At 42.0% G+C, this 25,095-nt stretch overlaps 1 protein-coding gene across 1 annotated transcript in view; it reads left to right on the forward strand.

Annotated features, from left to right (window-relative positions):
- Positions 1 to 389: 389 nt before the first annotated feature.
- Positions 390 to 25,095, forward strand: part of LRIT3 (leucine rich repeat, Ig-like and transmembrane domains 3) — a 61,937-nt gene continuing 37,231 nt past the window's right edge. Inside the window, exons 1-2 of the mRNA XM_069745738.1 lie at positions 390 to 590; positions 9,050 to 9,522. Coding sequence (XP_069601839.1) covers positions 475 to 590; positions 9,050 to 9,522 — 589 coding nt within the window. The 5' untranslated portion in view covers positions 390 to 474. The remainder of the gene's footprint in view (positions 591 to 9,049; positions 9,523 to 25,095) is intronic.

The following is a 25,095-nucleotide window of genomic DNA, read 5'->3' on the forward strand; positions in this document are numbered from 1 at the left end:
TCATCCTCAGAATCGGCAAAAGAGAAGGGCTGCTGTAAATCTTTCACCAAAGGGCCCACATATACCTAGAGTATCTCCAGTCATGAAAAGTTTATTTTATTCTCCTGTGACATTGGAAAATGCTGATACATGCCTATCTGAAGATACTTTTTACAATTAAATCAGTACAGAAATCCACATATCCAGGCACAATTCTAATATTAATTTTTTCATCAGCATAAGGTGTACTTGATGAAATAAAACTTTACATTATGTATACTGCATGTTTATATGTGCATACTGTGACCCTGCAATCCTCTGAAGAACACACTTGAAGGTTAAGTACGGTAACTCTAGATCTCTGTTAATCTCTTGTAATCTTCTATTACTAAATGAGTGTATACCATCCCAGCATTATTTCTCAGAAAGCCACTTGCATGGTTTGGACAATGAGGTCTCAATATTGGTTGAATTCCTCCTAATTGCTCAGAAACCATGATTTTCTATATATTCTTTTATTTTGCTGTCCAAGTTATTGCCAAACTTGAAGCATTCTGTCCTTCACAGTGTACTTGTATATTTCATGGGAGAAGTGATGGGACTGGGGCAAGGTAAGTACATTACAGATATTATCTATAGACATCACAAATGTCATAGATAGACACAGGAAAGATATATATTTGTACCGTGTTACCCAGTAGATATAAAAAAATATTACAATTTGAGAGCCCTCTGTGGTTGATACCTTTTAATGGCTAACTGAAAAGATAGTAACAAATGGCAAACTTTCCAGACTACTCAAGTCTCTTCATCAGGCATAGAATTTTGTTATTCTATGCCTGATGAAGAGACCCCAGTAGTCCGGAAAGCTGCTATTTATTACCATCTTGTCAGTTAGCCATTAAAATGTATAAATAACTGAGAACTTCCTAGATTGATCATGGATGGATGAATATATAGATAGATAATGGATGGATGAATATATAGATATATAATGGATTGGTACGGCAGTAGCAGAGAACATGATGTTATTGCGGCATGCTAAATTTAATGGGGTGCACCAACTATTTAAATTGTATGCTTCTGGTAGACCCTCGATGGATCTAACTGGAAAAGTTGGGTGTTGATAGCAGCAAAATTATCACTCAAAAATATAGACACAACAACCAAAGAGGCTTGCATCTTGCAACATTTCAGCTTTAGGGCTTCAGATAAAAATGCTACAAATGTTATGCCTCGGAAAAAAAACCCAAAAGGATGTTGATGTCCAATGTTTTAGCTGTACTATCTGTCTGGCCACTTTTAATCCCTCGACTGATACCTGCCATTAATAAAATAAAAACAGTCATTGGACTGACTGCTATGTGTGTTGCCACCTTTCTGACCTCGGACGGGATAGTCCGAGGTCAGAACCCCCGCTTTGATGCAGGGCTCCGGCGGTGAGCCCACATCAAAGCCGGGACATGTCAGCTGTTTTGTACAGCTGACATGTGCCCGCAATTGCGGCAGGTGGAATTGCGATCCACCCGCTATTATCTAGTTAAATGCCGCTGTCAAACACTGACAGCGGCATTTAACTAGAGCTTCCGGCCATCGGGCCGGAAATGCGCACATCGCTGACCCCGTCACGTGATCAGGGGTCAACAATGCGTCGGCATAACAACCAGTTGTTGATGTCGGACTGCTATGAGCACCACCCTGTGGTCGGGGCTCATAGCAATGCAGTAAATCTACTACATAGGGGCGATCTGAGCTTCGCTCCTATGTAGCAGAGCCAATCAGGCTATGCCAGCTTCTAGCCTCCCATGGAGGCTACTGTGAAGCATGGCAAAAGTAAAAAAAAATGTTTTAAAAAATAAAAAAAATATAAAAGTTTAAATCACCCCCCTTTCACCCCATTCAAAATAAAACAATAAAAAACAAGGATTAACCTGATTGCTAAACAGCATAGAGAGAAAAAAAATTCCAAAGGCCAGAATTACATTTTTTTGGTCCCCGCGACATTGCATTAAAATGAAATAATGGGCAATCAAAAGAACGTATCTGCACAAATATGGTATCATTAAAAACATCAGCTCGGCACTCAAAAATTAAGCCCTCACCCGACCCCAGATCACGAAAAATGGAGACGCTACGGGCATCGGAAAATTGCACTTTTTTTTTTTTTTAGCAAAGTCTGGAATTTTTTTTACCACTTAGATAAAAAATAACCTTGACATGTTCTCGTAATGACCTGGAGAATCAAAATGGCAGGTCAGTTTTAGCATTTAGTGAACCTAGCAAAAAAGCCAAACAAATGCAATTTCACCGCACTTGGAATTTTTTTCCCCTTTTCTCGTACACAACATGCTAAAACCAATGATGTCGTTCAAGAGTACAACATGTTCCGCAAAAAATAAGCCCTCACATGGCCATATTGATGGAAAAAAAAAAAGTTATGGCTCTCGGAAGGAGGGGAGTGAAAAACGAAAATGCAAAACCAAGCACCGGGACTGTAAGCAAAGGTGAACACAGCATTAGCAAGCCGACATTGAATGTGTCCTGATGCAGTGGTCAAACTGTACAGTTTCCCATCCAGACTAATCATCCTATCTGAAGACTTTTGTGCAGGCTGATATGTAGTGTGATTTATTTGTCAGGATGCCAATAAAGAAGTCACGCTATACCTCTTGGGTTTTTTTTTTTACCAAGCACTGAATCATAGTGCACCCTTAATGTGGCCAAGGATGTCAGTATACCTTTCCACCTATGTCTTCCATTCTCTTTTTTACCTTGATTGGCAACACTGGTTTTACAGAAGGATGGCGACAGATGGAAAGCAGATAGATGGGAAGGTGCACCAAACTGTTTAGTCTTGCCAAGGATGCCCAGAGCTCCTGTGCTTGGTTTCAACCGACTTTTTGTGCAGATAGACCTCCTTTTTGTTGACTTCATGCTGCGCACCTTTTAGTTACAGTTATATGGGTGAGGCTGTTGCCCTTAATAATCACTGCTTTACTCAGTACACAGTTGTAATCCCACCCACTGTTTATGGTCTAGCGTTCTGCATTATGTTGCAACTACTGTATTTATAGGGAATCTGTCAGTAGGATCAACCCTCCTAAGCTGTCAATATGGGCATGTAGGTCATAGGAAGCTGAATAACATGGTATCTTGATATCTGCAATCTGTTGTCTTATTCCAGAGAAATCCACGGCTGTGAGCCGGACACTGATCTGCATGAGAATCTGCCTCCAGAGATTATTGTAAATATAAGGACTTGTTTCCACTTGCGAGATATACGTCCGTGTCTCGCATGTGGAAACGAAGCTCTGGCGCCGGCACTCCAGAGTGGAGCGTGCGGCTCCATGTGTTGCTATGCGGCCGCACGCTCCACTCTGGATTGCCGGTGCCAGAGCTTCGTTTCCACATGCGAGACACGGACGTATATCTCGCAAGTGGAAACAAGCCCTAAGAGGTAGTTACCTGTGTGATATGTAATGGCCACTCTCTGCTCCTGATTTCACTGCAGAGCTGTGTGTGATTATACCTGACACATCTGCAGGTTCCTCTCAGCTTCAGCTTCCATCTCACAGACAGACACGGTTGCAATATTGGTGCACTACAGCAAAGCTGGAATGGAATAAAGGACTAATTATGGAGTGTTGAGATGGAAAGCTCGAACATAGGACTGCTACACAACACAAAGAAAAAGATATTGACCACTGTCAGGTACAACTGGAACACATTTGAGATGGATGATGACAAATTGGAAGTTGTAAAGTATTTCAATGTACTCGGATCAATGATAACTCAAGATGCAGCTGCGACACCATAAGTCAATAGCTCTGGGCAAATAAACAATAAAGTCAATGAATAAATCTTCAAATCGAGGAACTGGCAATAAAGACACGGCTCTACACATAGTTTTTGTCTTTTCTATGGTAACATACTGATGCGAAACTTGGACAAAAAATAAACAAGGCAGAAGAAGAATCAACGCCTTTGAAATGTGCTGGAGAAGGATGTTATCAATATCATGTGTATCGTCCCCACGTAAGGGCAATGGGGTACTCGGTACCGGGTCCTTCAGTTCCCTCAGCGAGGATGTTACGGTGGCCTGACCCGGACAATGGCCCTATGAGGGGCGCCCAATAAAAGGCAGAGTTCGTAGATAACGGTAGTGTTCGTGACGTCACCTGTGGTATTCGGTCAGGGTGACCGACGCTGCTTAAGGGTCGGCTGGGGTGATGGAATGGCAGCTAGATGGTATACCTTCCCACAGGTGAAGTTGTATCCCTAGGGCTTCCCAGAAATGTAGATGTTGATGGTGGATGGTGCAAGGTACGGTAAATAACGAGGACACAATGGGTGCAGTCTCTTTACCTTTACTGAAGGCTTCAGCATCCACAGTCTAGGGTGCTGAATGACAGGGTAGGCAGGGTCCGGCCGGTCTGATGGCAATTCCAGAGTCCCCTTATCCAGGTGGAAATCAGTAGCCTACCCCTTGCGCACAGTAACGTAGTAGGTCCTTACTTGCATTAGCTACCATAAGGTCCTCACTCTTGTTACTCTTCTCTCTGTCCCCCAGATGGATAGGACAAACCTGTATGACGGTGGGGGCCTGAGGCTATTTTATAGGGACCCTAGCGTCACCCCTCCTCTGCGTTGCCACCTTGTCTGCTTAGGTTCTTAGGACGGACAGCCAACTTGGAATCGATTGTCCTGCCGGTCTCTGAAGTAAAGCGTAGAGTCTATTACTCCCTCGGTGTTCCGGCCACCGGATCTACGCTCAGTGGGAGGCAGCCTGCTTCTAGCTGGTCTCCCACCAGTGTTTCACTCCTGTTGCTACGACTTCTGTGCTCACTCACTATGGCACACTTCCTTTCTTGTCCTTTCTTAGGAGTCTGCCGCATGGGTTGCAGGCGCCGCTCCGTGTCCTTCTTTTCCTTTCCTGGGCCGAGCCCAGTCTGCTCCTCTCCTCTCCTCCTGGCTTTCTGATTCACTTCCTAACCTACCCCCAGTTTTACCCAAGTGTAAGGCGTGGCCTAATAGATAGAACCTTTTGCTCCCCCTGGTGGCCAGCATGTGAAGTGTCTGTGCGGCTGTGATACATGGCAGGGTGAACGCCTTTGGTGCCATCAGACGTAACATCGCTCACCCTGGTGGAAGAACGACATTACTGCAATGACCAGGACTCTGGGGCACTCCACTTGCATATAGCAAGAAGAACAAACAAATCAATTTAGGAAGAAATCAAGCCAGAAATGTCACTGGAAGCAAGGATCATCAATCTGTGACTTACTCCTACTTTGGACACATCATACGGAGAGCAATTACTGGTAAAGGACGTCATGGTTGGAAGAATAAAAGTAACAAGGTGAAGAGGAAGACCAGCAACCCGATGGCTTGATACTATCAAGATAATGGCAGAGAAGGCCCTGGTAGACCTATCTAGGTGTGGACAAGATTGATCTTATAGAGCGTTTATCCTTCAAGTTGCCATGGCTATGGATCCAGCCAAAGGGCGTTAAATAATAATAGTGAGAGCTGCAGTAAATGACTGGTAATGCTCTCTTTATTAAAAATAATCTCTGTATGCAGAATTTGATGCAGATTAGTGATGAGCGAATATACTCGTTACTCAAGATTTCCCGACCCAGCTCGGGTGTCCTCCGAGTATTTTTTAGTGCTCGGAAATTTAGTTTTTATTGGCGCAGCTGAATTATTTACATCTGTTAGCCAGCTTGATTACATGTGGGGATTCCCTAGCAACCAGGCAACCCCCACATGTACTCAGCCTGGCTAACAGATGTAAATCATTCAGCTGCGGAAATAAAAACTAAATTTCCGAGCACTAAAAAATACTCGAAGGACCCCCGAGCGTGCTCGAGAAATCTCGAGTAACGAGTATATTCGCTCATCACTAATGCAGATCAGTGTCTGGCCCATAGCCCTGAACAGTTAATTTATGTAAAAGAAAAATGTGGATTTTTCTGCAATAAGACATTGGATCACAGATATCACTGTATCATTTTATTCAGCTTCCTATGGCCTACATGCCCATATAGATGGCTTAGAAAGGTTGATCCTACTTACAGATTCACTTTAACGTGGAATGTAACTTAGTATGACCATGAACCTGATGAATTTTATGTCTTCTATTATTATACACTCTTCATAAATAGGATAGTTTGAAAGTCTTTTAAAAATGAACACCTTATTCACTTTGTTAGCCAAATTTCAGCCAGAATTAAAGAGGACAGATAAGTACAATTTACAGATGGCTGAAGGTACCATCACTGGGACCCCCACCAAAGGCGTGGTCAGATGGACATATTACTCGAACATCACATCTCAATTCTCCTGACCTGAGCATGACAGGTACATAGGAATATATGCTGTCACGCTGAGCTCAAGAGAGTCAGAGGATTGCCATGCGATCATAGCGTAAGTAACATGGCTGTCTGATTGTGCACTAATAACGAGAATGGCCCCTGGAGTGTTACATTCAAGTGGTTCAAAATTAGAGTATGCACACAACAACAACAAATATTTGTATTGTTCTTTTTCCACAGTGGACTCAAAGCGCACACTGCCATATTGCTAGAGATTGCGGAGTGTGGTCATTCAAAACACCTCCTCAAGGAAACTACAGAATTGTTCTTGGATTGCATGAAGTATTGCAATTCAACCTTATTGATTTCAAAGGAGTTGAGCTGCACATTTTGGGGTGGCTTTGCAGGGGGCCTTTTTTAGCTTGTAAGCATCCACTACTGAGCTAACTGAAGAATGGTCACTTCTTGTATCCGCTTCATGTCTTTACAAATATGAAGCTGTTAAAAGAATCTCAAATACTGAACATATATGCACATCGTAGTGCATAGTAGTGCATATGTTCATTCTTTTTAACAGTTTTTTTTAACACTTTTTAAGGTGGATTATGGACTGTACCAGCCTGAAAATACACCGTTGGCACATACCCTGAGGCCGGATTCACATAAGTTTTTTTCCTGTGTTCAAAAACTGACTGATTTTTATCCTTTCTTGGTTCTTGTTTGAGAAAAAAACGATTTTCTCAGCTTCTCTTAACAACCAGTTGGTGAAAAAGGAATTAACTGGAATAGGCGAGTTTGATCTGCAAATCAGATCAAAATCAGACTTGTGAACCAATGATCAGCAACATAAAAAACAAGTAAATGGTCCAAAGACAATGATAGATATGTGTTCTATCTGCAAAACAAACAGAACACATATATACTTGGAAGTGTGAATGGAGCCCAAGGCATCTTTCACATGCTTTCTTTTTCAGCTTGCGCAAAATAGAAAAATGTGATTTACATGTGTTTTGCCATGAATTTTTGTTGCATTTTTCAACTACAGAGAATAAATCTAGTACTTTTCATATTTTTTTTAATCGATTTCAAGCAAACTCCTGATTTCAAACAAACTTCTGGCTGCAGCACTTTTTCTGTATTGTAAAAGTGCAAAGAAAGATATCAGGCAATTCCACAAAACACTGCATTTTTTTCATGAAAACACTACGAACCCAATTCTTAATTTGTGTGTTTTTTTCTTTTAAGTTACCATACTTTTCTTTTTTGTCTTATGATAATAGTTGCCCTTTTCAGTTGCTGTTTTTGGTGCCAAATTCATCAAAATGGTTCAAGCAATTCATGAATTTGGCACAAAGTAAAAAACGGTCTTTTTTTTCTGTCTTTGACTGGTTTTACGACTTTTGAGGCCAAAGGTCACAAAAATATGCCAAACGTTTTAGCGCACTAAAAAATACACCAGCGGGGAACTGTATTGAAATTGCGCCAAATTTTGTGACTTTGAAATAGTCTTAAAGAATGGCACAAGTAGAAATAGACTTGAAGAAAGACGCAAATAGAAATAAACTTAAAGAAAGACTCAAATAGAAAAAGATTTAAAGAAAGGTGCAAATAAAAATAGACTTAAAGGCGCAAATAAAAATAGACTTAAAGAAAGGCGCAAATAAAACTAGACTAAAAGAAAGGCACAAATAGAAATAGACTAAAAGAAAGGCGCAAATAGAAATAGACAAAGAAAGATGCAAATAGAAATAGACAGAGAAAGACGCAAATAGAAGTAGACTGAAAGGCGTAAATGGAATAATTAATTGGGTGCAAATAAAAAAAAGTACAAAACTAGAAAATAACAGGCACAAATGCAATGATGAATTGGGACCCATGTGCAAATACTGAGTCAGACTTATTAATAGTTTAATAAAATGAATGATTTTAGAAGACAACCAAAATTGCCTTTATTCCACAGTGTATTTCAAAATGGTTTAATTGAAATTATAATTTTGGTAAAAATTAGATTTACTCTGACTGTGCTTTAGTGCATTCCACTAATATAGTGCGCGACACAGTTATAATAAATGTAGTAAATTTTACGACTCCCCCTACCCACGTTTCTTTTTTTCAGACACTTTCTTAAGTAAAAAAGGTTTGAAAGACTTTAAGAAATTAGTACACCCCATTAATTTTGCAGCCAACTTTTGGCCAGAATTAAAGGCAGGATAGGTATAACTTGCTGATTGGTGAATGTCCCATTACTTATTACAAACATCTGATAAAGGGACAGCTGCGCGCTAAAACCTTGCAAATTTAATGTTTGGTAGACAGGGTAAGTATTACTCCTGAAATATTTTTTTTGACACAAACTTCTTTACGTCATAATATCGGCAAACAAAGATTGGGATTATTATTTATTATTATAGCACCATTTATTCCATGGCGCTTTACATGTGAGGAAGGGTATACATAATAAAAACGAGTACAGTAATCTTAAACAATACAAGTTACGACTGGTACAGTAGGAGAGAGGACCCTGCCCGTGAGGGCTCACAATCTACAAGGGATACAGTAGGTGAGGGTAGAGCTGGTCATGCAGCGGTTTGGTGGATCGGTGGTTACTGCAGGTTGTAGTCTTGTCGGAAGAGGTGGGTCTTCAGGTTCTTTTTGAAGGTTTCGGATTCAACACGACAACATGACACTTTAGCTACCGCTTGGTATGTGAAAATAATATCTACTTAACATCAATTTCTTTTTTGTCATCCCAGGTCGGTGTTGTGCAATGATCCAGACATGTTTGACATTCCCGTCAATGTTCCTGTTGACACTATTAAACTTCGGGTTGAAAAAACTGTTATTCGTAGAATTCCCACTGAAGCCTTCTATTACCTGGTGGATCTGAAGTATCTTTGGATCACCTACAACAGCATTACTAGCATTGACTCAAGCAGCTTTTACAATCTAAAACAGCTGCATGAATTGCGCCTGGATGGAAATTTGATATCCATTTTTCCATGGGAATCTTTATTAGAGATGCCTCGATTGCGAACCCTGGACCTACATAATAATAAGATAGCAACAATCTCAGCGGAGGCAGCACGCTACCTAAGGAACATTACATACCTTGACATATCCAGCAACAAGCTTACCACTCTGCCTTCTGACCTATTGGACATCTTGCCTCCATTCTCCGACCCAGCATTAAAGGGAACAGAGCAACTTTACCAAAGAGTCGTACTAGGTAAAGTCTGAAAATGCACTTGATGGATTACACATACTGTTTGCTAAAAAATGTACATTCTATATTTTTAAAGGGAATCTGTCACCAGTTTTTTTGCCAACTAATCTGAAAGCAGAAATCACTGTTTTACTGGCAGGAGAATATCACTAGAGGACTAGTAAACATGCTGTCAGGTAGTCCTCCATATTCATGAGCTCTGTATAACCCCGCTTCTACCACAATTAAAAAAAAAAATAATTATGGTTTTGGTAGATTGCTTCTTTCTGACAAATATATAAAGTTAAATGGAATCTGTCAACAGGTTTTTGCCACTTAATCTGAGAGCAGCAAAATGTAGAGGCAGAAACCCTGATTCCAGCGATGTGTCACTTACTGGGCTTAACCCTGGCTCCACACTGATTGGCAGCTTTCTGTGCCCACTGTGCATAGGCAAAAAATTGCCAGTTACTGGAGGGGGCGTGGTTATACAGAGCTCAACATTCAGAGAACTGGCAAATCTGCAGCAGTGATACATTGCTGGAATTAGAGGTCTGCCCCTACATCAAGCTACTCTCAGATGGGGTATCCAAAAACCTGGTGACAAATTCCCTTCAAACTTATAGTGATCCTTATACTGCTCTATGCTGCTCCATTCAAATGAAGCACTGCAAAGCCCAATTCTAAGGATCAGTGCGGGACCTAATAAATGTTGAATTATCTTTTGTAGACTTGCCATATAAAGCATCAATCTAGGTGGGATTGTCAATCCCTTTTCAAAATTACTTTAAAAAAAAAAAAACTTTTTTGGGGTAAAAAATTGATTGAAATTAACCACTGTCATATATTACTCTAAGCTAAAGCTTAGAGGTGATAATTCTGGTGCCTATCAATCTGTCATAAGTGGATTCAGCATTCATGGTTACATAATGCACCTCATACTCCTCTAAAAACAAAGGTTACATTCTTTTTCATTCAGGTCTTTTCTTATGCTCAATCTTCCTTGGTTCACTTGCTGATTGTGAATGCAACTGTCAGTCAACTAGAGAAGAATCTGTGGTAAAGGTCCTCCAAGCACCTGAAATGAACCCATTTCATACCCAATGCCCCCACTAACCAGAAACGAGAAACAACTATGTTGTGCCACACATCTGACACAAAGTATCATCAAGTATAAAACTTTCTAACTTGTAAAATAGGAGGCAAATAAAATAGGTTCTTAAAATTAGGACTTGATTTACATCAGTTGTGTCCAACCAGTTGCTTTTGGTCTTATTTGGAAATTGATGGCAAATTGGGGACTTTGCGCACTGGTCTGGGATCTATAGCCAGACAGAAAAAGTTCCATGCAACATTTCTGTGTCTAGAATTAAAGTGGTAAACTGTATTGATACAAAGTTGTCCCCATAAGAAGCCATCGTATCACTTTTGTCATCAGAACCTTGGAAACACCCACAAAATAGTACCGTAGTTTGTTTCCTGGCATGCCAGTCTTATTGATGGGTGCACTGGAGTAACATTTTGGTGTAAGTTACGTCACAACTTTTTATGAATTTGTCGGTCAGTCTTGGCCACACTCTTCCCCGCCCCAGCTCTGCTCACTTTGGTGGACATGGCTGAAACTGGCGAACAAATGGCAAACGTCGCAAAATTATTACGCTACTTTGTGCTTTGCAAAACATATTGCACTACTCGATGGTGTTTTATACCCAATTATTTTTAAAAATACCTTCATGAATCGGCCCTATTATGTATAACTAGATTGTGGCCCGATTCTAACGCATCGGGTATTCTAGAATATGCATGTCCCCGTAGTATATGGACAATGATGATTCCAGAATTCGTGGCAGACTGTGCCCGTCGCTGATTGGTCAATGCAACCTTTATGACATCATCGTCGCCATGGCAACCATTATGACATCTACATCGATACTGTGCCCGTCGCTGAATCAGAAACGTGGGATTTCTACGTCCTTTATGACATCATCGTCACTGTGCCCGTCGCTGATTGGTCGAGGCCTGGCGGCCTCGACCAATCAGAGACGCGGGATTTCCAGGACAGACAGACAGACAGACAGACGGAAAAACCCTTAGACAATTATATATATAGATTTTGTATTAACCCCTTGGTTAGTTGTCCAGCATGCTGTGCATCTGAATTACTTGCTTTTTAGATGGACTAATTTTCTTTCCTACTAGGTTAGTAGGTGTATAGTAGAATTTCCTATGAGGTCATACACTTGATGAGGCCTATTTCTGTCGTTACAGCCAACTTAGGCAGTTTGCTCTTTCCTTCATATAAGCTACCTGTAAGCCTTAATCCAAATTTTAAAATCTTACTTTTCTCTAAAGCTTGGAAATTTTAAGGTGGGTAATACTAGTCATTCTTTCCAATGAAATTTCAAATCTTAAGAGTTCAGGAAGCTGAAATCTATTGTGCTATTTGGCAGGTCAGTTCTATAGTAGAGTCATAGGCCTACTACAATTAAGGGGAAAATGATTTGTACTGTGATGTCATATCCATGGGGCATTGCTTCATGAATATCTTTGGCAATTAAAACATTAGCCATGATTTGCATTTTTTTTAGGTCACTTTCCTTTTTTTGCCTCATGTTATTAGTTGCCGTTTTGGTGCTAAACTCATCAAAATGGCGCACACGGTTCATGAATCAGGGGCAAAGTAAAAAAAGGTTTTTTTTCTGGTAATGAGCTGATTTTGTGACTTCTGGTGCCAAAAGTCCCCAAAGTTGCGCCAAACGTTTTGGTGTGCTAATAATGCACCAAGGGGAGACTGGAGTGAAATTTCACCACATTATATGTTTTTTAAAAAGTCGCAAATGATGAATTAGATGACAATTGCTAAACTCAGCCCACAATCTATTCAGAAAAAACAAACAAGTAAGCACATATAAAATAGACTTCAAAACAAGTGCAAATAGAATATGGACTTGGGTGTGAACAAAAAAAAGGCGCAAAACACACAAAACTAGACAAATAAAGGCGCAATGGTAATGGTGAATTGGGGCCATTATGCTAGTTTAGTTAGTGGACACATGACACATGCACTTGGGTATAAACTGTCTGCACTGCAGTCTTATACAGAGTTAACTGTACTATGAGGGGCAGGATTAGCAGGGATTTCCCAATTAGCAGCCTTGTACTCCAGAAATCATTTAATCTCAGTCATGTGCTTAAGGCAGATAGTCATGACTTCAACCAACACACATCCTAAATCTCCATCCTTATTTCACCTGCTTTAAAACCTTTTAATTAATTAACCATTCTACATCAGACCCAGGAAACGTGGCATTCTTATTAAACCAAAGATCTCCTCTCCTTCTGTGTATTACATGGTTTACTGTCTATGAATTGAGTCATTGTGGATTTTGCTATTTTGCGTTTTAGACACTGATTAACAGAAAGCCAAATAAAAAACGGATCTCTTCAAAGTGAAAATAAATTTAAAATTATTTACACACGCAAAATGCATGAATCCCTCTCAATATTATGACACTTTATATTATGTCTGGAACAACAATTTGATTTTAGAAATTATTTTTTCAAATGGAGGTGACTAATTTAGATTGAAGGTTATTGTACCATAAATACATTGGAATCTGGAAGTCATCATAAGCTTGTTAAAAGTTATTGAAAAGTTATTGAATATCTGTTTGAGTATAGTTAAGTCAATCATTTAAAAATGGAAATAGTATGATTATTAAAAATGTAAATATCCCTATAGCAGAGTTACTAATGTGCGAGCAAGACACTTAGGCTCTGTTCACATCTATTACGTCCTTGTCTGAACACGGTCCTATAACCTTAGCCACTTCCACTGCCAATGGCTTTCTACTTTACTCATTAGGATGCTCTCTACTCTAAGCCTTGGGTGAGGCCACTTCCTATTTAAACACCCAGCAGTTACTTTTAGCAGATCTAGTTTGTAACTACCCTGGTTTGTTGTTTGTCTCGTTCTAGTATCCTGTATGTTCTACAGTTTAGTTCCTGACTTCGGCTTGTATTTTCACTATACAACTTTTTCTCAAATTTGTATTACTGATATATACAGTACTTTCTGGTAGTGACTCGGCTTTATGATCTTTCTCTCTACCAGTCTGCTCTGCCATCCAGAATCCACACTGTGGATGTAACCGATGGGGTTCTTTTGTAAGGTTTTATGGGTGAAGGCTTCAGTTTCCCTGGGACTTGCTATTAGGAGTGGCTTGTGCAAGCCTGCCTACGAATGTCCTATTAAGAGCTGTCAGACTACCATGAACAAAGCTCCATTACTGTAATAACTGGCCTCAAAGTTATAGCTCACCTCCAAGTAGTGGTTGATCAAATTGAAAACCTGGCCCAGTTGATCCAAGATCTTGCAATGTGAGTTCAGCATCAGGAAAGCGCCAAGGCCCAAACCACTGCAGCATTTTCACTGACCAGTTCCAAACTCAAGGTTAACCTACGTGACCGTTTTTCAGGTGACCATAATATTTTTTCACCTTTAGTGCCATGTTCATCTGGTTCTGAGAGCCAAGGTGCGAAACTCAGCATTTCCCTGCTGCAGGGTGACCCCCAGGCTTGGGCCTTCTCTTTACTGTCTGATGCTCCAGAACACTCCACAGCCCAGTGTATCCTCCTTGGTCATAGGCATCTGGTAGTAAACCACTGGCTGCCCTGCAGACAATCTAAGCTTCATTAATCCTATGCATGGTATACTGGATGGATACTGTGCACTTGTTCAAAGTGCGATAGTCCACACACATCCTGATAGCGCTATTTTTCTTCCATGCAACCGCAATGGGAGATGTATAAAGGCTATTGGTCTCTATGATGTCTCCAGTGTCCAGCAAGCCCCATAAGTGCCGTCTGACGTCTTCCTAATCTGTGGGAGCCAACCTTTGAGATCCCTCTTAAAACCGCTTTTCATCAGTCAGCGGGATGTGGTGCTCCAGTCCATTTGCGAGGCCCAGGTTTTTATTGCCCAATAAGTAGGCACCGACACGCTTCATCATAAACCTTATCATGGACTGCTTTCTTCCTTCTTCAAGTGACTGCCTTCAAAATGTTCAGGATGTAATTCCCTCCTTTCCTCTCCTTCTTTCTTAATAAGCAGCCAGGCAGACAGCATGAACTATGAAGGCCTACGAATGTCTATCACCTCTAACTTTCCAGTAGCGTGAAAGATTGTAACACTAATGCCTGCATGATCCCTCTTCCCCTCCATGCAGGGACACCGACATACTCACTGCCCCAGATGCACGGTGAGCTCCCCTTCCCCTGCTAGCTGTCCTGCTCCTGTGCACACCACACAGGCTTCCCAGCGGTGCACTCCCCTGTTCTTAAAGGATCAGCATGCATACTTTGAAAATGCCCCACAGCCAATGGCTGGGAGGCATCTTGTATAAAAGGCACCTTCCTCAGTGGGGAGATGCCTGAGCAACACCTGTAATTTCCTTTGTTTAGTTTGTGGCCAATTGTATGTTGCCAGGTCACCCATCCTAGTAACCCATGTAGTTTGTATGTGAATTTTTAACTCCTGGTCCTTGTGTGGCTAGGGCCTGAACCTGAATCCCTGGTCCTTAGGTGGACAAGGCCTGAACCTGATCCCCTGGACCTTGTGTGGCCAAGGCCTAAATCCTGTACTCCTGGTCCTTGTGTGGCCAGGACCTGAAACCTGAAATTGCACCATCGATGCCTGAAGCATGAAGCCGCATTGACGGTACCTGAACCCTGAAGCCACACGGGCGGTACCCAAACCAGAAACTGTTCCAGAGTTACTTGAACTTGCACCAATGTCTGTTCTGATTAGTGTTCCAGAATCCATACTGTGAGAGCCTGTTCCAGTATACAAATCCAGCCCTGTCTGTGACTCCATTCTGCCCGAGGACCTATAACCTGTGTAGTCTGAACAGAGTTTGTTTCCTGAAAAGCCAGTTACTCTGAGTCTAGTCCATGTCTGCAATCCTGACCCCTGGGGTCAGCATCTGTATATTTTGTTCTATCAACAGACAGTGGATTGAAGACACAAAAGAGAATAGTAAAACCAAAAACACTCAGTTTGAAAAAAATCGCAGTAATCCGCAAGTGCTAGTAAAAGATGTAAAAAACAGGGTATTTGGTTGATACGTTTTTTGCAAAAAATGTATACTAAGCTGCTCTACCAAACTTCACGGTATACCCATATCAGAGCAGTCCTAACTAATGTATGCAATCCCTATCTGATGTATTTAAAAACCTGATCATCTGTATATTACCTGTGTGAACAGGGTTCAGAGAGGAAAAATCCATGTGTGCATACAGAGTAGAACAGCTTTTGTGCAGATAGCCCAAGAGGAGTGGTGGATACCTCCCCAGTCTTGTAGACACAAGAGAACAATTATGGAAACAGGAACACATGGGCTACTTGCACAGTGAACAAGTCTGTAGGAACGTGTTCACACAACACGTTCCTACAGACTTGTTCACTGTGCAAGTAGCCCATGTGTTCCTGTTTCCAGCTCAAAGTTGCAGTACCTGTGACCGTGTCTTTTCAGTCTGTAACTTACACTCCTGGAGTTGAACCTGTCATGTTTGAGCCACCACGTTATGGTGGGGATTCTAAGCTGTGCTGTGTGTTCCTAGAGCAGTGCATGTAGCACTATAAATTATATGCCCATCAGTTTCCCTCTGATTGGGATAAAGTAGGATTTTTTATGTCCTATCTAGCAGGAGAGGTCCCAACGGGGCTCACCCTTTTGTGTAAAAGAAAGGATCCTGTAACCTCAGACCTGAAGGCCTTCCTGGTGGCATTCTGAAAACTATTCGATAAGCTGAGTCTTGAGTCTTATGTTGCATCTTCCCTTCCCAGTTTCCAGGAGCAGACCAAAGAGGAAAAAGTCACGTCCGGCTCCGTCCTTCCAAAGACCACTGGCTTCCCAGCCTTTTCAAACAGCTGCCCATACTGAACCCATGCAAGTCGGCCGTATTAGACTGGCTGAGCAGCAGCCGTGACTTTGTTGTTTCAAGGGATTGTGATATTGGTGCGGTAGTGTGGAACATCCCGTCTGTCTTTTGTCCTGAGAAGTTTGAAAAACTCCAAAGCCTTGGGTCTGTAGGAGAAGCTACCACAGTGAAAGTAGTCCCTCTTCACCCATGATTCTGACTGTGTCCGTTTCATTGCAACACTGATTTCATAGGCAAATTAAAGCCCAGAAACCATATGAGTATATTAAACCAATTAATTTTTACTATAGAAATATTAAAACAATACTAAATAAGAGTGCCTCTCAAAAATGCAGAGATATGCATGGCATACCAATATTCCAATATTATTAAAAGATATATTATTTATATGCAGCATCACATAACAACATAGTGCATAATAACACTATATATTATATATGATTTAGACCCAACATATATCATGTGTATATATATAGCACCTCTTATGAATTGTTATTAGACTAGTGCTATCATAAAAATAGTGGAGATGGTATTTATAATGAGATTAATCTGCAATATTTATAGTTAACCCCTCTCTGACCTTAGATGTACTATCCCGTCGAGGTGCCCTGGGTCTATCTGACCCTCGACGGGATAGTACGATCGCGGCCGGGTGTCAGCTGCCTATCGCAGCTGACATCCGGCACAATGTGCCAGGAGCGGTCACGGACCGCCCCCGGCACATTAACCCCCGGCATCGCGATGTGCCGGCGGTGCAGGGAAGCGTCGCGCAGGGAGGGGGCTCCCTGCGTGCTTCCCTGAGACCCCCGCAGCAACGCGATGTGATCGTGTTGCTGCGAGGGTCTCCTACCTCCTTCCTCGTTGCAGGCCCCGGATCCAAGATGGCCACGGCATCCGGGTCCTGCAGGGAGGGAGGTGGCTTCACAGAGCCTGCTCAGAGCAGGCACTGTGAAGCCTGCACTGCTCTCACTGTCAGATCACCGATCTGTGATGTCCCCCCCTGGGACAAAGTAAAAAAGTAAAAAAAAAAATTTCCAAATTTCCAAAGACAGATATAAATAACCATGGTACCACTGAAAACGTCATCTTGTCCTGCAAAAACGAGCCACCATACAGCATGATCACCAAAAAAATAAAAAAGTTATAGTCCTCAGAATAAAGCGATGCCAAAATAATTATTTTTTCTATAAAATAGTTTTTATCGTATAAAAGCGCCAAAACATAAAAAAATAATATAAATGAGGTATCTCTGTAATCGTACTGACCCGAAGAATAAAACTGATTTATCCATTTTACCAAACGCGGAACGGTATAAACACCTCCCCCAAAAGAAATTCATGAATAGCTGGTTTTCGGTCATTCTGCCTCACAAAAATCGGAATAAAAAGCGATCAAAAAATGACACGTGCCCGAAAATGTTACCAATAAAAACGTCAACTCGTCCTGCAAAAAACAAGACCTCACATGACTCTGTGGACTCAAATATGGAAAAATTATAGCTCTCAAAATGTGGTAACACAAAAAATATTTTTTGCAGTACAAAGCGTCTTTCAGTGTGTGACGGCTGCCAATCATAGAAATCCGTTAAAAAACCTGCTATAAAAGTAAATCAAACCCCCCTTCATCACCCCCTTAGTTAGCGAAAAATTAAAAAAAATTATTTATTTCCATTTTCCCATTAGGGCTAGGGTTAGGGCTAGGGTTAGGGCTAGGGTTAAGGCTAGGGTTAGGGTTAGGGCTAGGGTTAGGGCTAGGGTTAGGGCTAGGTTTAAGGCTAGGGCTAGGGTTATGGTTAGGGCTAGGGTTAGGGCTAGGGTTAGGGCTAGGGTTAGGGTTAGGGTTAAGGCTACAGTTAGGGATGGGGCTAAAGTTAGGGTTAGGGTTGGGGCTAAAGTTAGGGTTTGGATTACATTTACGGTTGAGAATAGGGTTGGGATTAGGGTTAGGGGTGTGTCAGGGTTAGGGGTGTGGTTAGGGTTACTGTTGGGATTAGGGTTAGGGGTGTGTTTGGATTAGGGTTTCAGTTATAATTGGGGGTTTCCACTGTTTAGGCACATCAGGGGCTCTCCAAACGCGACATGGCGTCCGATCTCAATTCCAGCCAATTCTGCGTTGAAAAAGTAAAACAGTGCTCCTTCCCTTCCGAGCTCTCCCGTGTGCCCAAACAGGGGTTTACCCCAACATATCGGGTATCAGCGTACTCAGGACAAATTGGACAACAAATTTTGGGGTCCAATTTCTCCTGTTACCCTTGGGAAAATACAAAACTGGGGGCTAAAATATAATTTTTGTGGGAAAAAAAAGGATTTTTTATTTTCACGGCTCTGCATTATAAACTGTAGTGAAACACTTGGGGGTTCAAAGTTCTCACAACACATCTAGATAAGTTCCTTGAGGGGTCTAGTTTCCAATATGGGGTCACTTGTGGGGAGTTTCTACTGTTTAGGTACATTAGGGGCTCTGCAAACGCAATGTGACGCCTGCAGACCAATCCATCTAAGTCTGCATTCCAAATGATGCTCCTTCCCTTCCGAGCCCTCCCATGCACCCAAACGGTGGTTCTTCCCCACATATCAGGTATCAGCGTACTCAGGACAAATTGGACAACAACATTTAGGGTCCAATTTCTCCTGTTACCCTTGGAAAAATACAAAACTGGGGGCTAAAATATAATTTTTGTGGAAAAAAAATATTTTTTATTTGCACGGCTCTGCGTTATAAACTGTAGTGAAATACTTGGGGGTTCAAAGCTCTCACAACACATCTAGATGAGTTCCTTAGGGGGTCTACTTTCCAAAATGGTGTCACTTCTGGGGAGTTTCTACTGTTTAGGTACATTAGGGGCTCTGCAAACGCAATGTGACGTCTGCAGACCATTCCATCTAAGTCTGCATTCCAAATGGCGCTCCTTCCCTTCCGAACCCTCTCATGCGCCCAAACAGTGGTTCCCCCCACATATGGGGTATCAGCGTACTCAGGACAAATTGGACAACAACTTTAGGGGTCCAATTTCTCCTGTTACCCTAGGGAAAATACAAAACTGGTAGCTAAAAAATAATTTTTGTGGGAAAAAATTTTTCGTTTTATTTTTATGGCTCTGCATTATAAACTTCTGTGAAGCCCTTGGTGGGTCAAAGTGCTCACCACACATCCAGATAAGTTCCTTAGGGGGTCTACTTTCCAAAATGGTGTCACTTGTGGGTGGTTTCAATGTTTAGGCACATCAGTGGCTCTCCAAATGCAACATGGCGTCCCATCTCAATTCCTGTCAATTTTGCATTGAAAAGTCAAACGGCACTCCTTCCCTTCCGAGCTCTACCATGTGCCCAAACAGTGGTTTACCCCCACATATGGGGTATCAGCGTACTCAGGACAAATTGTACAACAACTTTTGGGGTCCAATTTCTTCTCTTACCCTTGGGAAAATAAAAAATTGGGGGCAAAAATATAATTTTTGTGAAAAAATATGATTTTTTATTTTTACGGTTCTGCATTATAAACTTCTGTGAAGCACTTGGTGGGTCAAAGTGCTCACCACACCTCTAGATAAGTTCCTTAGGGGGTCTACTTTCCAAAATGGTGTCACTTGTGGGGGGTTTCAATGTTTAGGCACATCAGTGGCTCTCCAAACGCAACATGGCGTCCCATCTCAATTCCTGTCAATTTTGCATTGAAAGGTCAAATTGCCCTCCTTCGCTTCCGAGCTCTGTCATGCGCCCAAACAGTGGTTTACTTCCACATATGGGGTATCAGCGTACTCAGGACAAATTGTACAACAACTTTTGAGGTCCATTTTCTCCTGTTACCCTTGGTAAAATAAAACAAATTGGAGCTGAAGTACATTTTTTGTGAAAAAAAAGATAAATGTTCATTTTTATTTAAACATTCCAAATATTCCTGTGAAACACCTGAAGGGTTAATAAACTTCTTGAATGTGGTTTTGAGCACCTTGAGGGGTGCAGTTTTAGAATGGTGTCACACTTGGGTATTTTCTATCATATAGACCCCTCAAAATGACTTCAAATGAGATGTGGTCCCTAAAAAAAAATGGTGTTGTAAAAATGAGAAATTGCTGGTCAACTTTTAACCCTTATAACTCCCTAACAAAAAAAAATTTGGTTACAAAAATTGTGCTGATGTAAAGTAGACATGTGGGATATGTTACTTATTAAGTATTTTGTGTGACATATCTCTGTGATTTAATTGCATAAAAATTCAAAGTTGGAAAATTGCGAAATTTTCCAAATTTTCGCCAAATTTCCATTTTTTTCACAAATAAGCGCAGGTAATATTAAATAAATTTTACCACTATCATGAAGTACAATATGTCACGAGAAAACAATGTCAGAATCACCAGGATCCGTTGAAGCGTTCCAGAGTTATAACCTCATAAAGGGACAGTGGTCAGAATTGTAAAAATTGGCCTGGTCATTGACGTGCAAACCACCCTTGGGGGTAAAGGGGTTAATGTATTGCTGTGTGGTATATTGTGCAGCAGAATATCTATCTCAATTGACATGAAGGGTATTTAGCCGTGATTATACACAGGAAGCTAGAGCCATTAGAATGTACACATATGGATACATACAGCGTAAAAGCTGGTTTAGTGCCTGCCTTGTCATCCCAATGCTGGTTTCACCCTTTCTTCTTCAGAGGTGGTGTCTATATGCATTGGAGATATATAATAAGAAACCAGGCACTCAACTTAAGTGATCAAACAGTAATTTAATGTTGTTCACTGTAGTAATCAAAACGTTTCGGTCTTACATCAGACCTTCCTCAGTTACCAATTGCAGTGATTCTATTGTGTCAGGTAGACCAATAGCTTCAGTGAAAGATCACTAGATCAGAAGACTTTTCGTCCTTGGGTAAGGGAAGGAGTGAATAGGGCCTGTATGGTGATAGAGTCAAGTGCGGCGTGCCACTGTGGCATGTATGGACGCCGTGGACACTGCGAGTATATATAGTAATTATGAAAGTGAGGAATGTAAACAGAGCTGTGAACATCATAATAATATAAGTTGTGATAGACATAATGTGTGGTGTTTATGGTTTATTTCATAATCATGTTTCTGCTCGTATATAGAAATGTAAAGTATTGTAAAGTGGGTCATAATATAGTAATTCGATCTGCGGAATGGATAATAAAGTGCAGAAGTGTATAAATACAATGTGACCATCATAATATATACTTACCTTGTAATCTCTTCACATCCTGTTCCTTTCAGATGTGTCCGGATCCCAGAATTCCAAGCGGCGGAAGTTATTATTATTATTATTATTTATTTATATAGCACCATTAATTCCATGGTGCTGTACATGAGAAGGGGTTACATCAAAATACAAATATCTCTTACAGTAAACAAACTAACAATGAAAGACTGGTACAGAGGGAAGAGGACCCTGCCCTTGCGGGCTTACATTCTACAGGATTATGGGGAAGGAGACAGTAGGTCGAGGGTTGCATTAGCTCCAATGGTGTTGAGGTGGCCGTGTGGTCTTTACAGGCTGTAAGCTTCCTTGAAGAGGTGGGTTTTCAGGTTTCTTTTGAAGGATCCAAAAGTAGTGGATAATCGGATGTGTTGGGGCACTGAATTCCAGAGGATGGGGGATATTCGGGAGAAGTCTTGGAGGCGATTGAGGGAGGAGCAAATAAGCGTGGAGTAAAGGAGGAGGTCTTGGGAGGACCGGAGATTACGTGAGGGAAGATATTGAGAGATTAGTGTGGATATATACGGAGGAGAAAGGTTATGGATGGCTTTGTAGGTCAGTGTTAGTAGTTTAAACTGGATACGTTGGGAAATTGGGAGCCAGTGAAGGGATTTGCAAAGAGGTGAAGCAGCAGTGTAGCGAGGAGATTAATTAGTCGGGCAGCAGAGTTAAGGATGGACTGGACATTGAGACACCAAATGAAGGGTGACTCAACATGGAAACTGCTGGTGGTACCAGCCTCTTGTGCGGTACCACCAGCGGAACACCGTCGCAACACATACACACACACACACACAAACTGTATATGCCGTATGCACCACACACACACAAACACACACTGTATATGCCATACGCACCACGCACACCCACACACACACACTGTATATGCCGTACACACCACACACACACAAACACACACTGTATATGCTATACAAACAACACACACTGCATATGCCGTACGCACCACACACACACAAACACACACTGTATATGCTATACGCACCACACACACACAAACACACACTGTATATGCCATACAAACGACACACACTCACTGTATATGCCATATGCACCACACAAACACAAGCACACACTGTATTTGGCGTACTCAGCCTCTTGCGTGGTACCACCAGCAGAACACCATCGCAAACACGCCGCCACCGGGATCAGCCAAATGATTCACTGACCGCCGCCATCTTTGTACAGGAGGAGCGTGTGCGCAGTTTTAATTTACTGCGCCTGCACGAATTCCGCACAGGCGCAGTGAATCATTTAGCTGATCCCGGCGGCAGATATGCGATGTGTCTACAGGCAGAGGAAGCCGGTCACTTTAAAGGGGTTTTCCCACGAATAAAAGTTCATTTTAAACATTTTTTGTGTCTGACCGTGTGCGGAGCATACCACATCTCCTGGGCAGGGGAGGAAGCAAAAGACAATACTGACATTACAGCAGGGGATCACAGAGGATTCATTTTGTCAGGTAAAATATTTCACTGACTGTTTTTAAACAATATTTTACCTCACAAAATGTATCCTCTGTGATCTCCTGCTGTAATGTCTGTGTTGTTTTTTGCTTCTTCCCCTGCCCAGGAGCTGTGGTATGTTCTGTACACGTCAAGACAGCACAATGGTGGAGAAAAAGAGAGCACACAAGGGGGAGAGCACATAGGCTACACAGGTCAAAGAAGAGATGACATGAGAGGGGAAAACAGCAGATGGGAGAGATAAAAAGTGCACAGGGGTGAGAGTGACAGAGTACAGGGGGAGACAGCTCAAACGGGACAGCACATGAGGGGAGAACACAGCACAGGAAGGAGAAAGACAGCAGACAAGGGGGATAGCACATGGGGTAGATAGGACAAACAAGGGAGCTCAGACAGGAGAAGTCAGCACATGGGGAAAGAGAGTGGATAGGTACATGAGGGGTAGAGATTCTCAACACTGAAACACTGCAAAGCCTGCCCCCATCATGACATGACTGCCCTCCCAATGCGATAGCAGATGCGGTCCTCGATCTAGTAAATTGTATAATTGTGTAAGTGTAATGCAGGTGCCTGAATGCAGCGTACAGAGATCACGAGGCGGAAACAGCCAGGGGTTGATATATTGGTATTTTTATACAACAATAACTTCTAAACAATTAGGGTTAGTAAATATGCAATTTATCAATATACTGTAGAGGATCACAACAGGTTATGAACAAGCTAAAAAGTCTCTCAGTACTTAACGTTAGTCGTGCGCCCAGTCTTGGGAGTCACCACATGAGTTCTCACTTCAAACTCTGGCGCTAGTGGGGGTGACCAGGTTTTCCCACTTGGCAGCAAGTCTCTTCCAGACATAGTCTATTAAAGCCCGATGAGCATCCCACGCAACAACCATCCCCCTCCCAACCTGTAATACTAGTTCCAGCTGACCCTGGTACCATAGGGGATAGCTGGAAGTGACGGCCCTGCTCACTTGCACTGTTCGCCTTCACTTGCACTGCTCCACCTCTCTGGCAGGCATGCCTTTCCTGTTGCAGTCGCCCACCTCTCTTCTTGGCTTGACTGTTGGCGAAAGTCTCTCTGGCTTGGGGAGGAGAGGACCAGGCATCAACTCTTGACATGCACAGTTGGACCTCGGAGGCTTGACCAGTGCAGGGCGCAGATTACGGCTCTGACCAGCGTAAGCCGTACTCGGGGATGTCTTCCGGGGGATCCGAACTTTGCCAGGTGGTGACCGACACCCGGGTAGCAGACTGCCCCGCTCTCTTCCCTGACGCCAAATATCCCTGTGGTTTGGCACACTGGGCTTTTATATCAGGAAAGTCCTTACAGAGGGTCACCTGATCGAGTCCAGCACACATGGTCCTTCCCCCTGCAAATCTTCCAGTACACTTTGGTTCCGTTTGATTTCGGCTGGCCAGGAGATTGCACTCTCTCCTCATTAATGGCACATCTTGCACATCCTGCATTAATTTTCCAGAGGGCTCATGTTTTCTTGTTACATAAGAATCATGAAAATAAACAAGGGTGGAATTAATGATAATTCAAAGTATGCAAACACAAGTGTATATACACTTAATATACAGGTGTGCTCAAAAGCTTACATACCCTTGCAAAATTTTTGCTTTCTTGGCCTTTTTTCAGAGAATATGCCAGTCAGCAGCGTTCAAACTGTGATTAACAAATGGAAAATCAGGGGCTCTATAAAAAGAAAACCACGGACAGGAACACCAACAAAAATGTCATCCACAACTGCAAGGAAAATTATTTGGGATGCAACCAAAAACCCACAAATAACATCAGCTGAAATACTGAACTCTCTGAAAACTAGCGGTGTGGCTGTTTCAAGATGCACAATAAGGAGGCATTTGAAAAAAATGGGCTGCATGGTCGAGTCGCCAGAAGAAAGCCATTACTGCGCAAATGCCATAAAATATCTCGTCTACAATACGCAAAACAG

This window comes from Ranitomeya imitator, chromosome 1 (genome assembly GCF_032444005.1).
Source record: "Ranitomeya imitator isolate aRanImi1 chromosome 1, aRanImi1.pri, whole genome shotgun sequence".
NCBI lineage: Eukaryota > Metazoa > Chordata > Amphibia > Anura > Dendrobatidae > Ranitomeya > Ranitomeya imitator.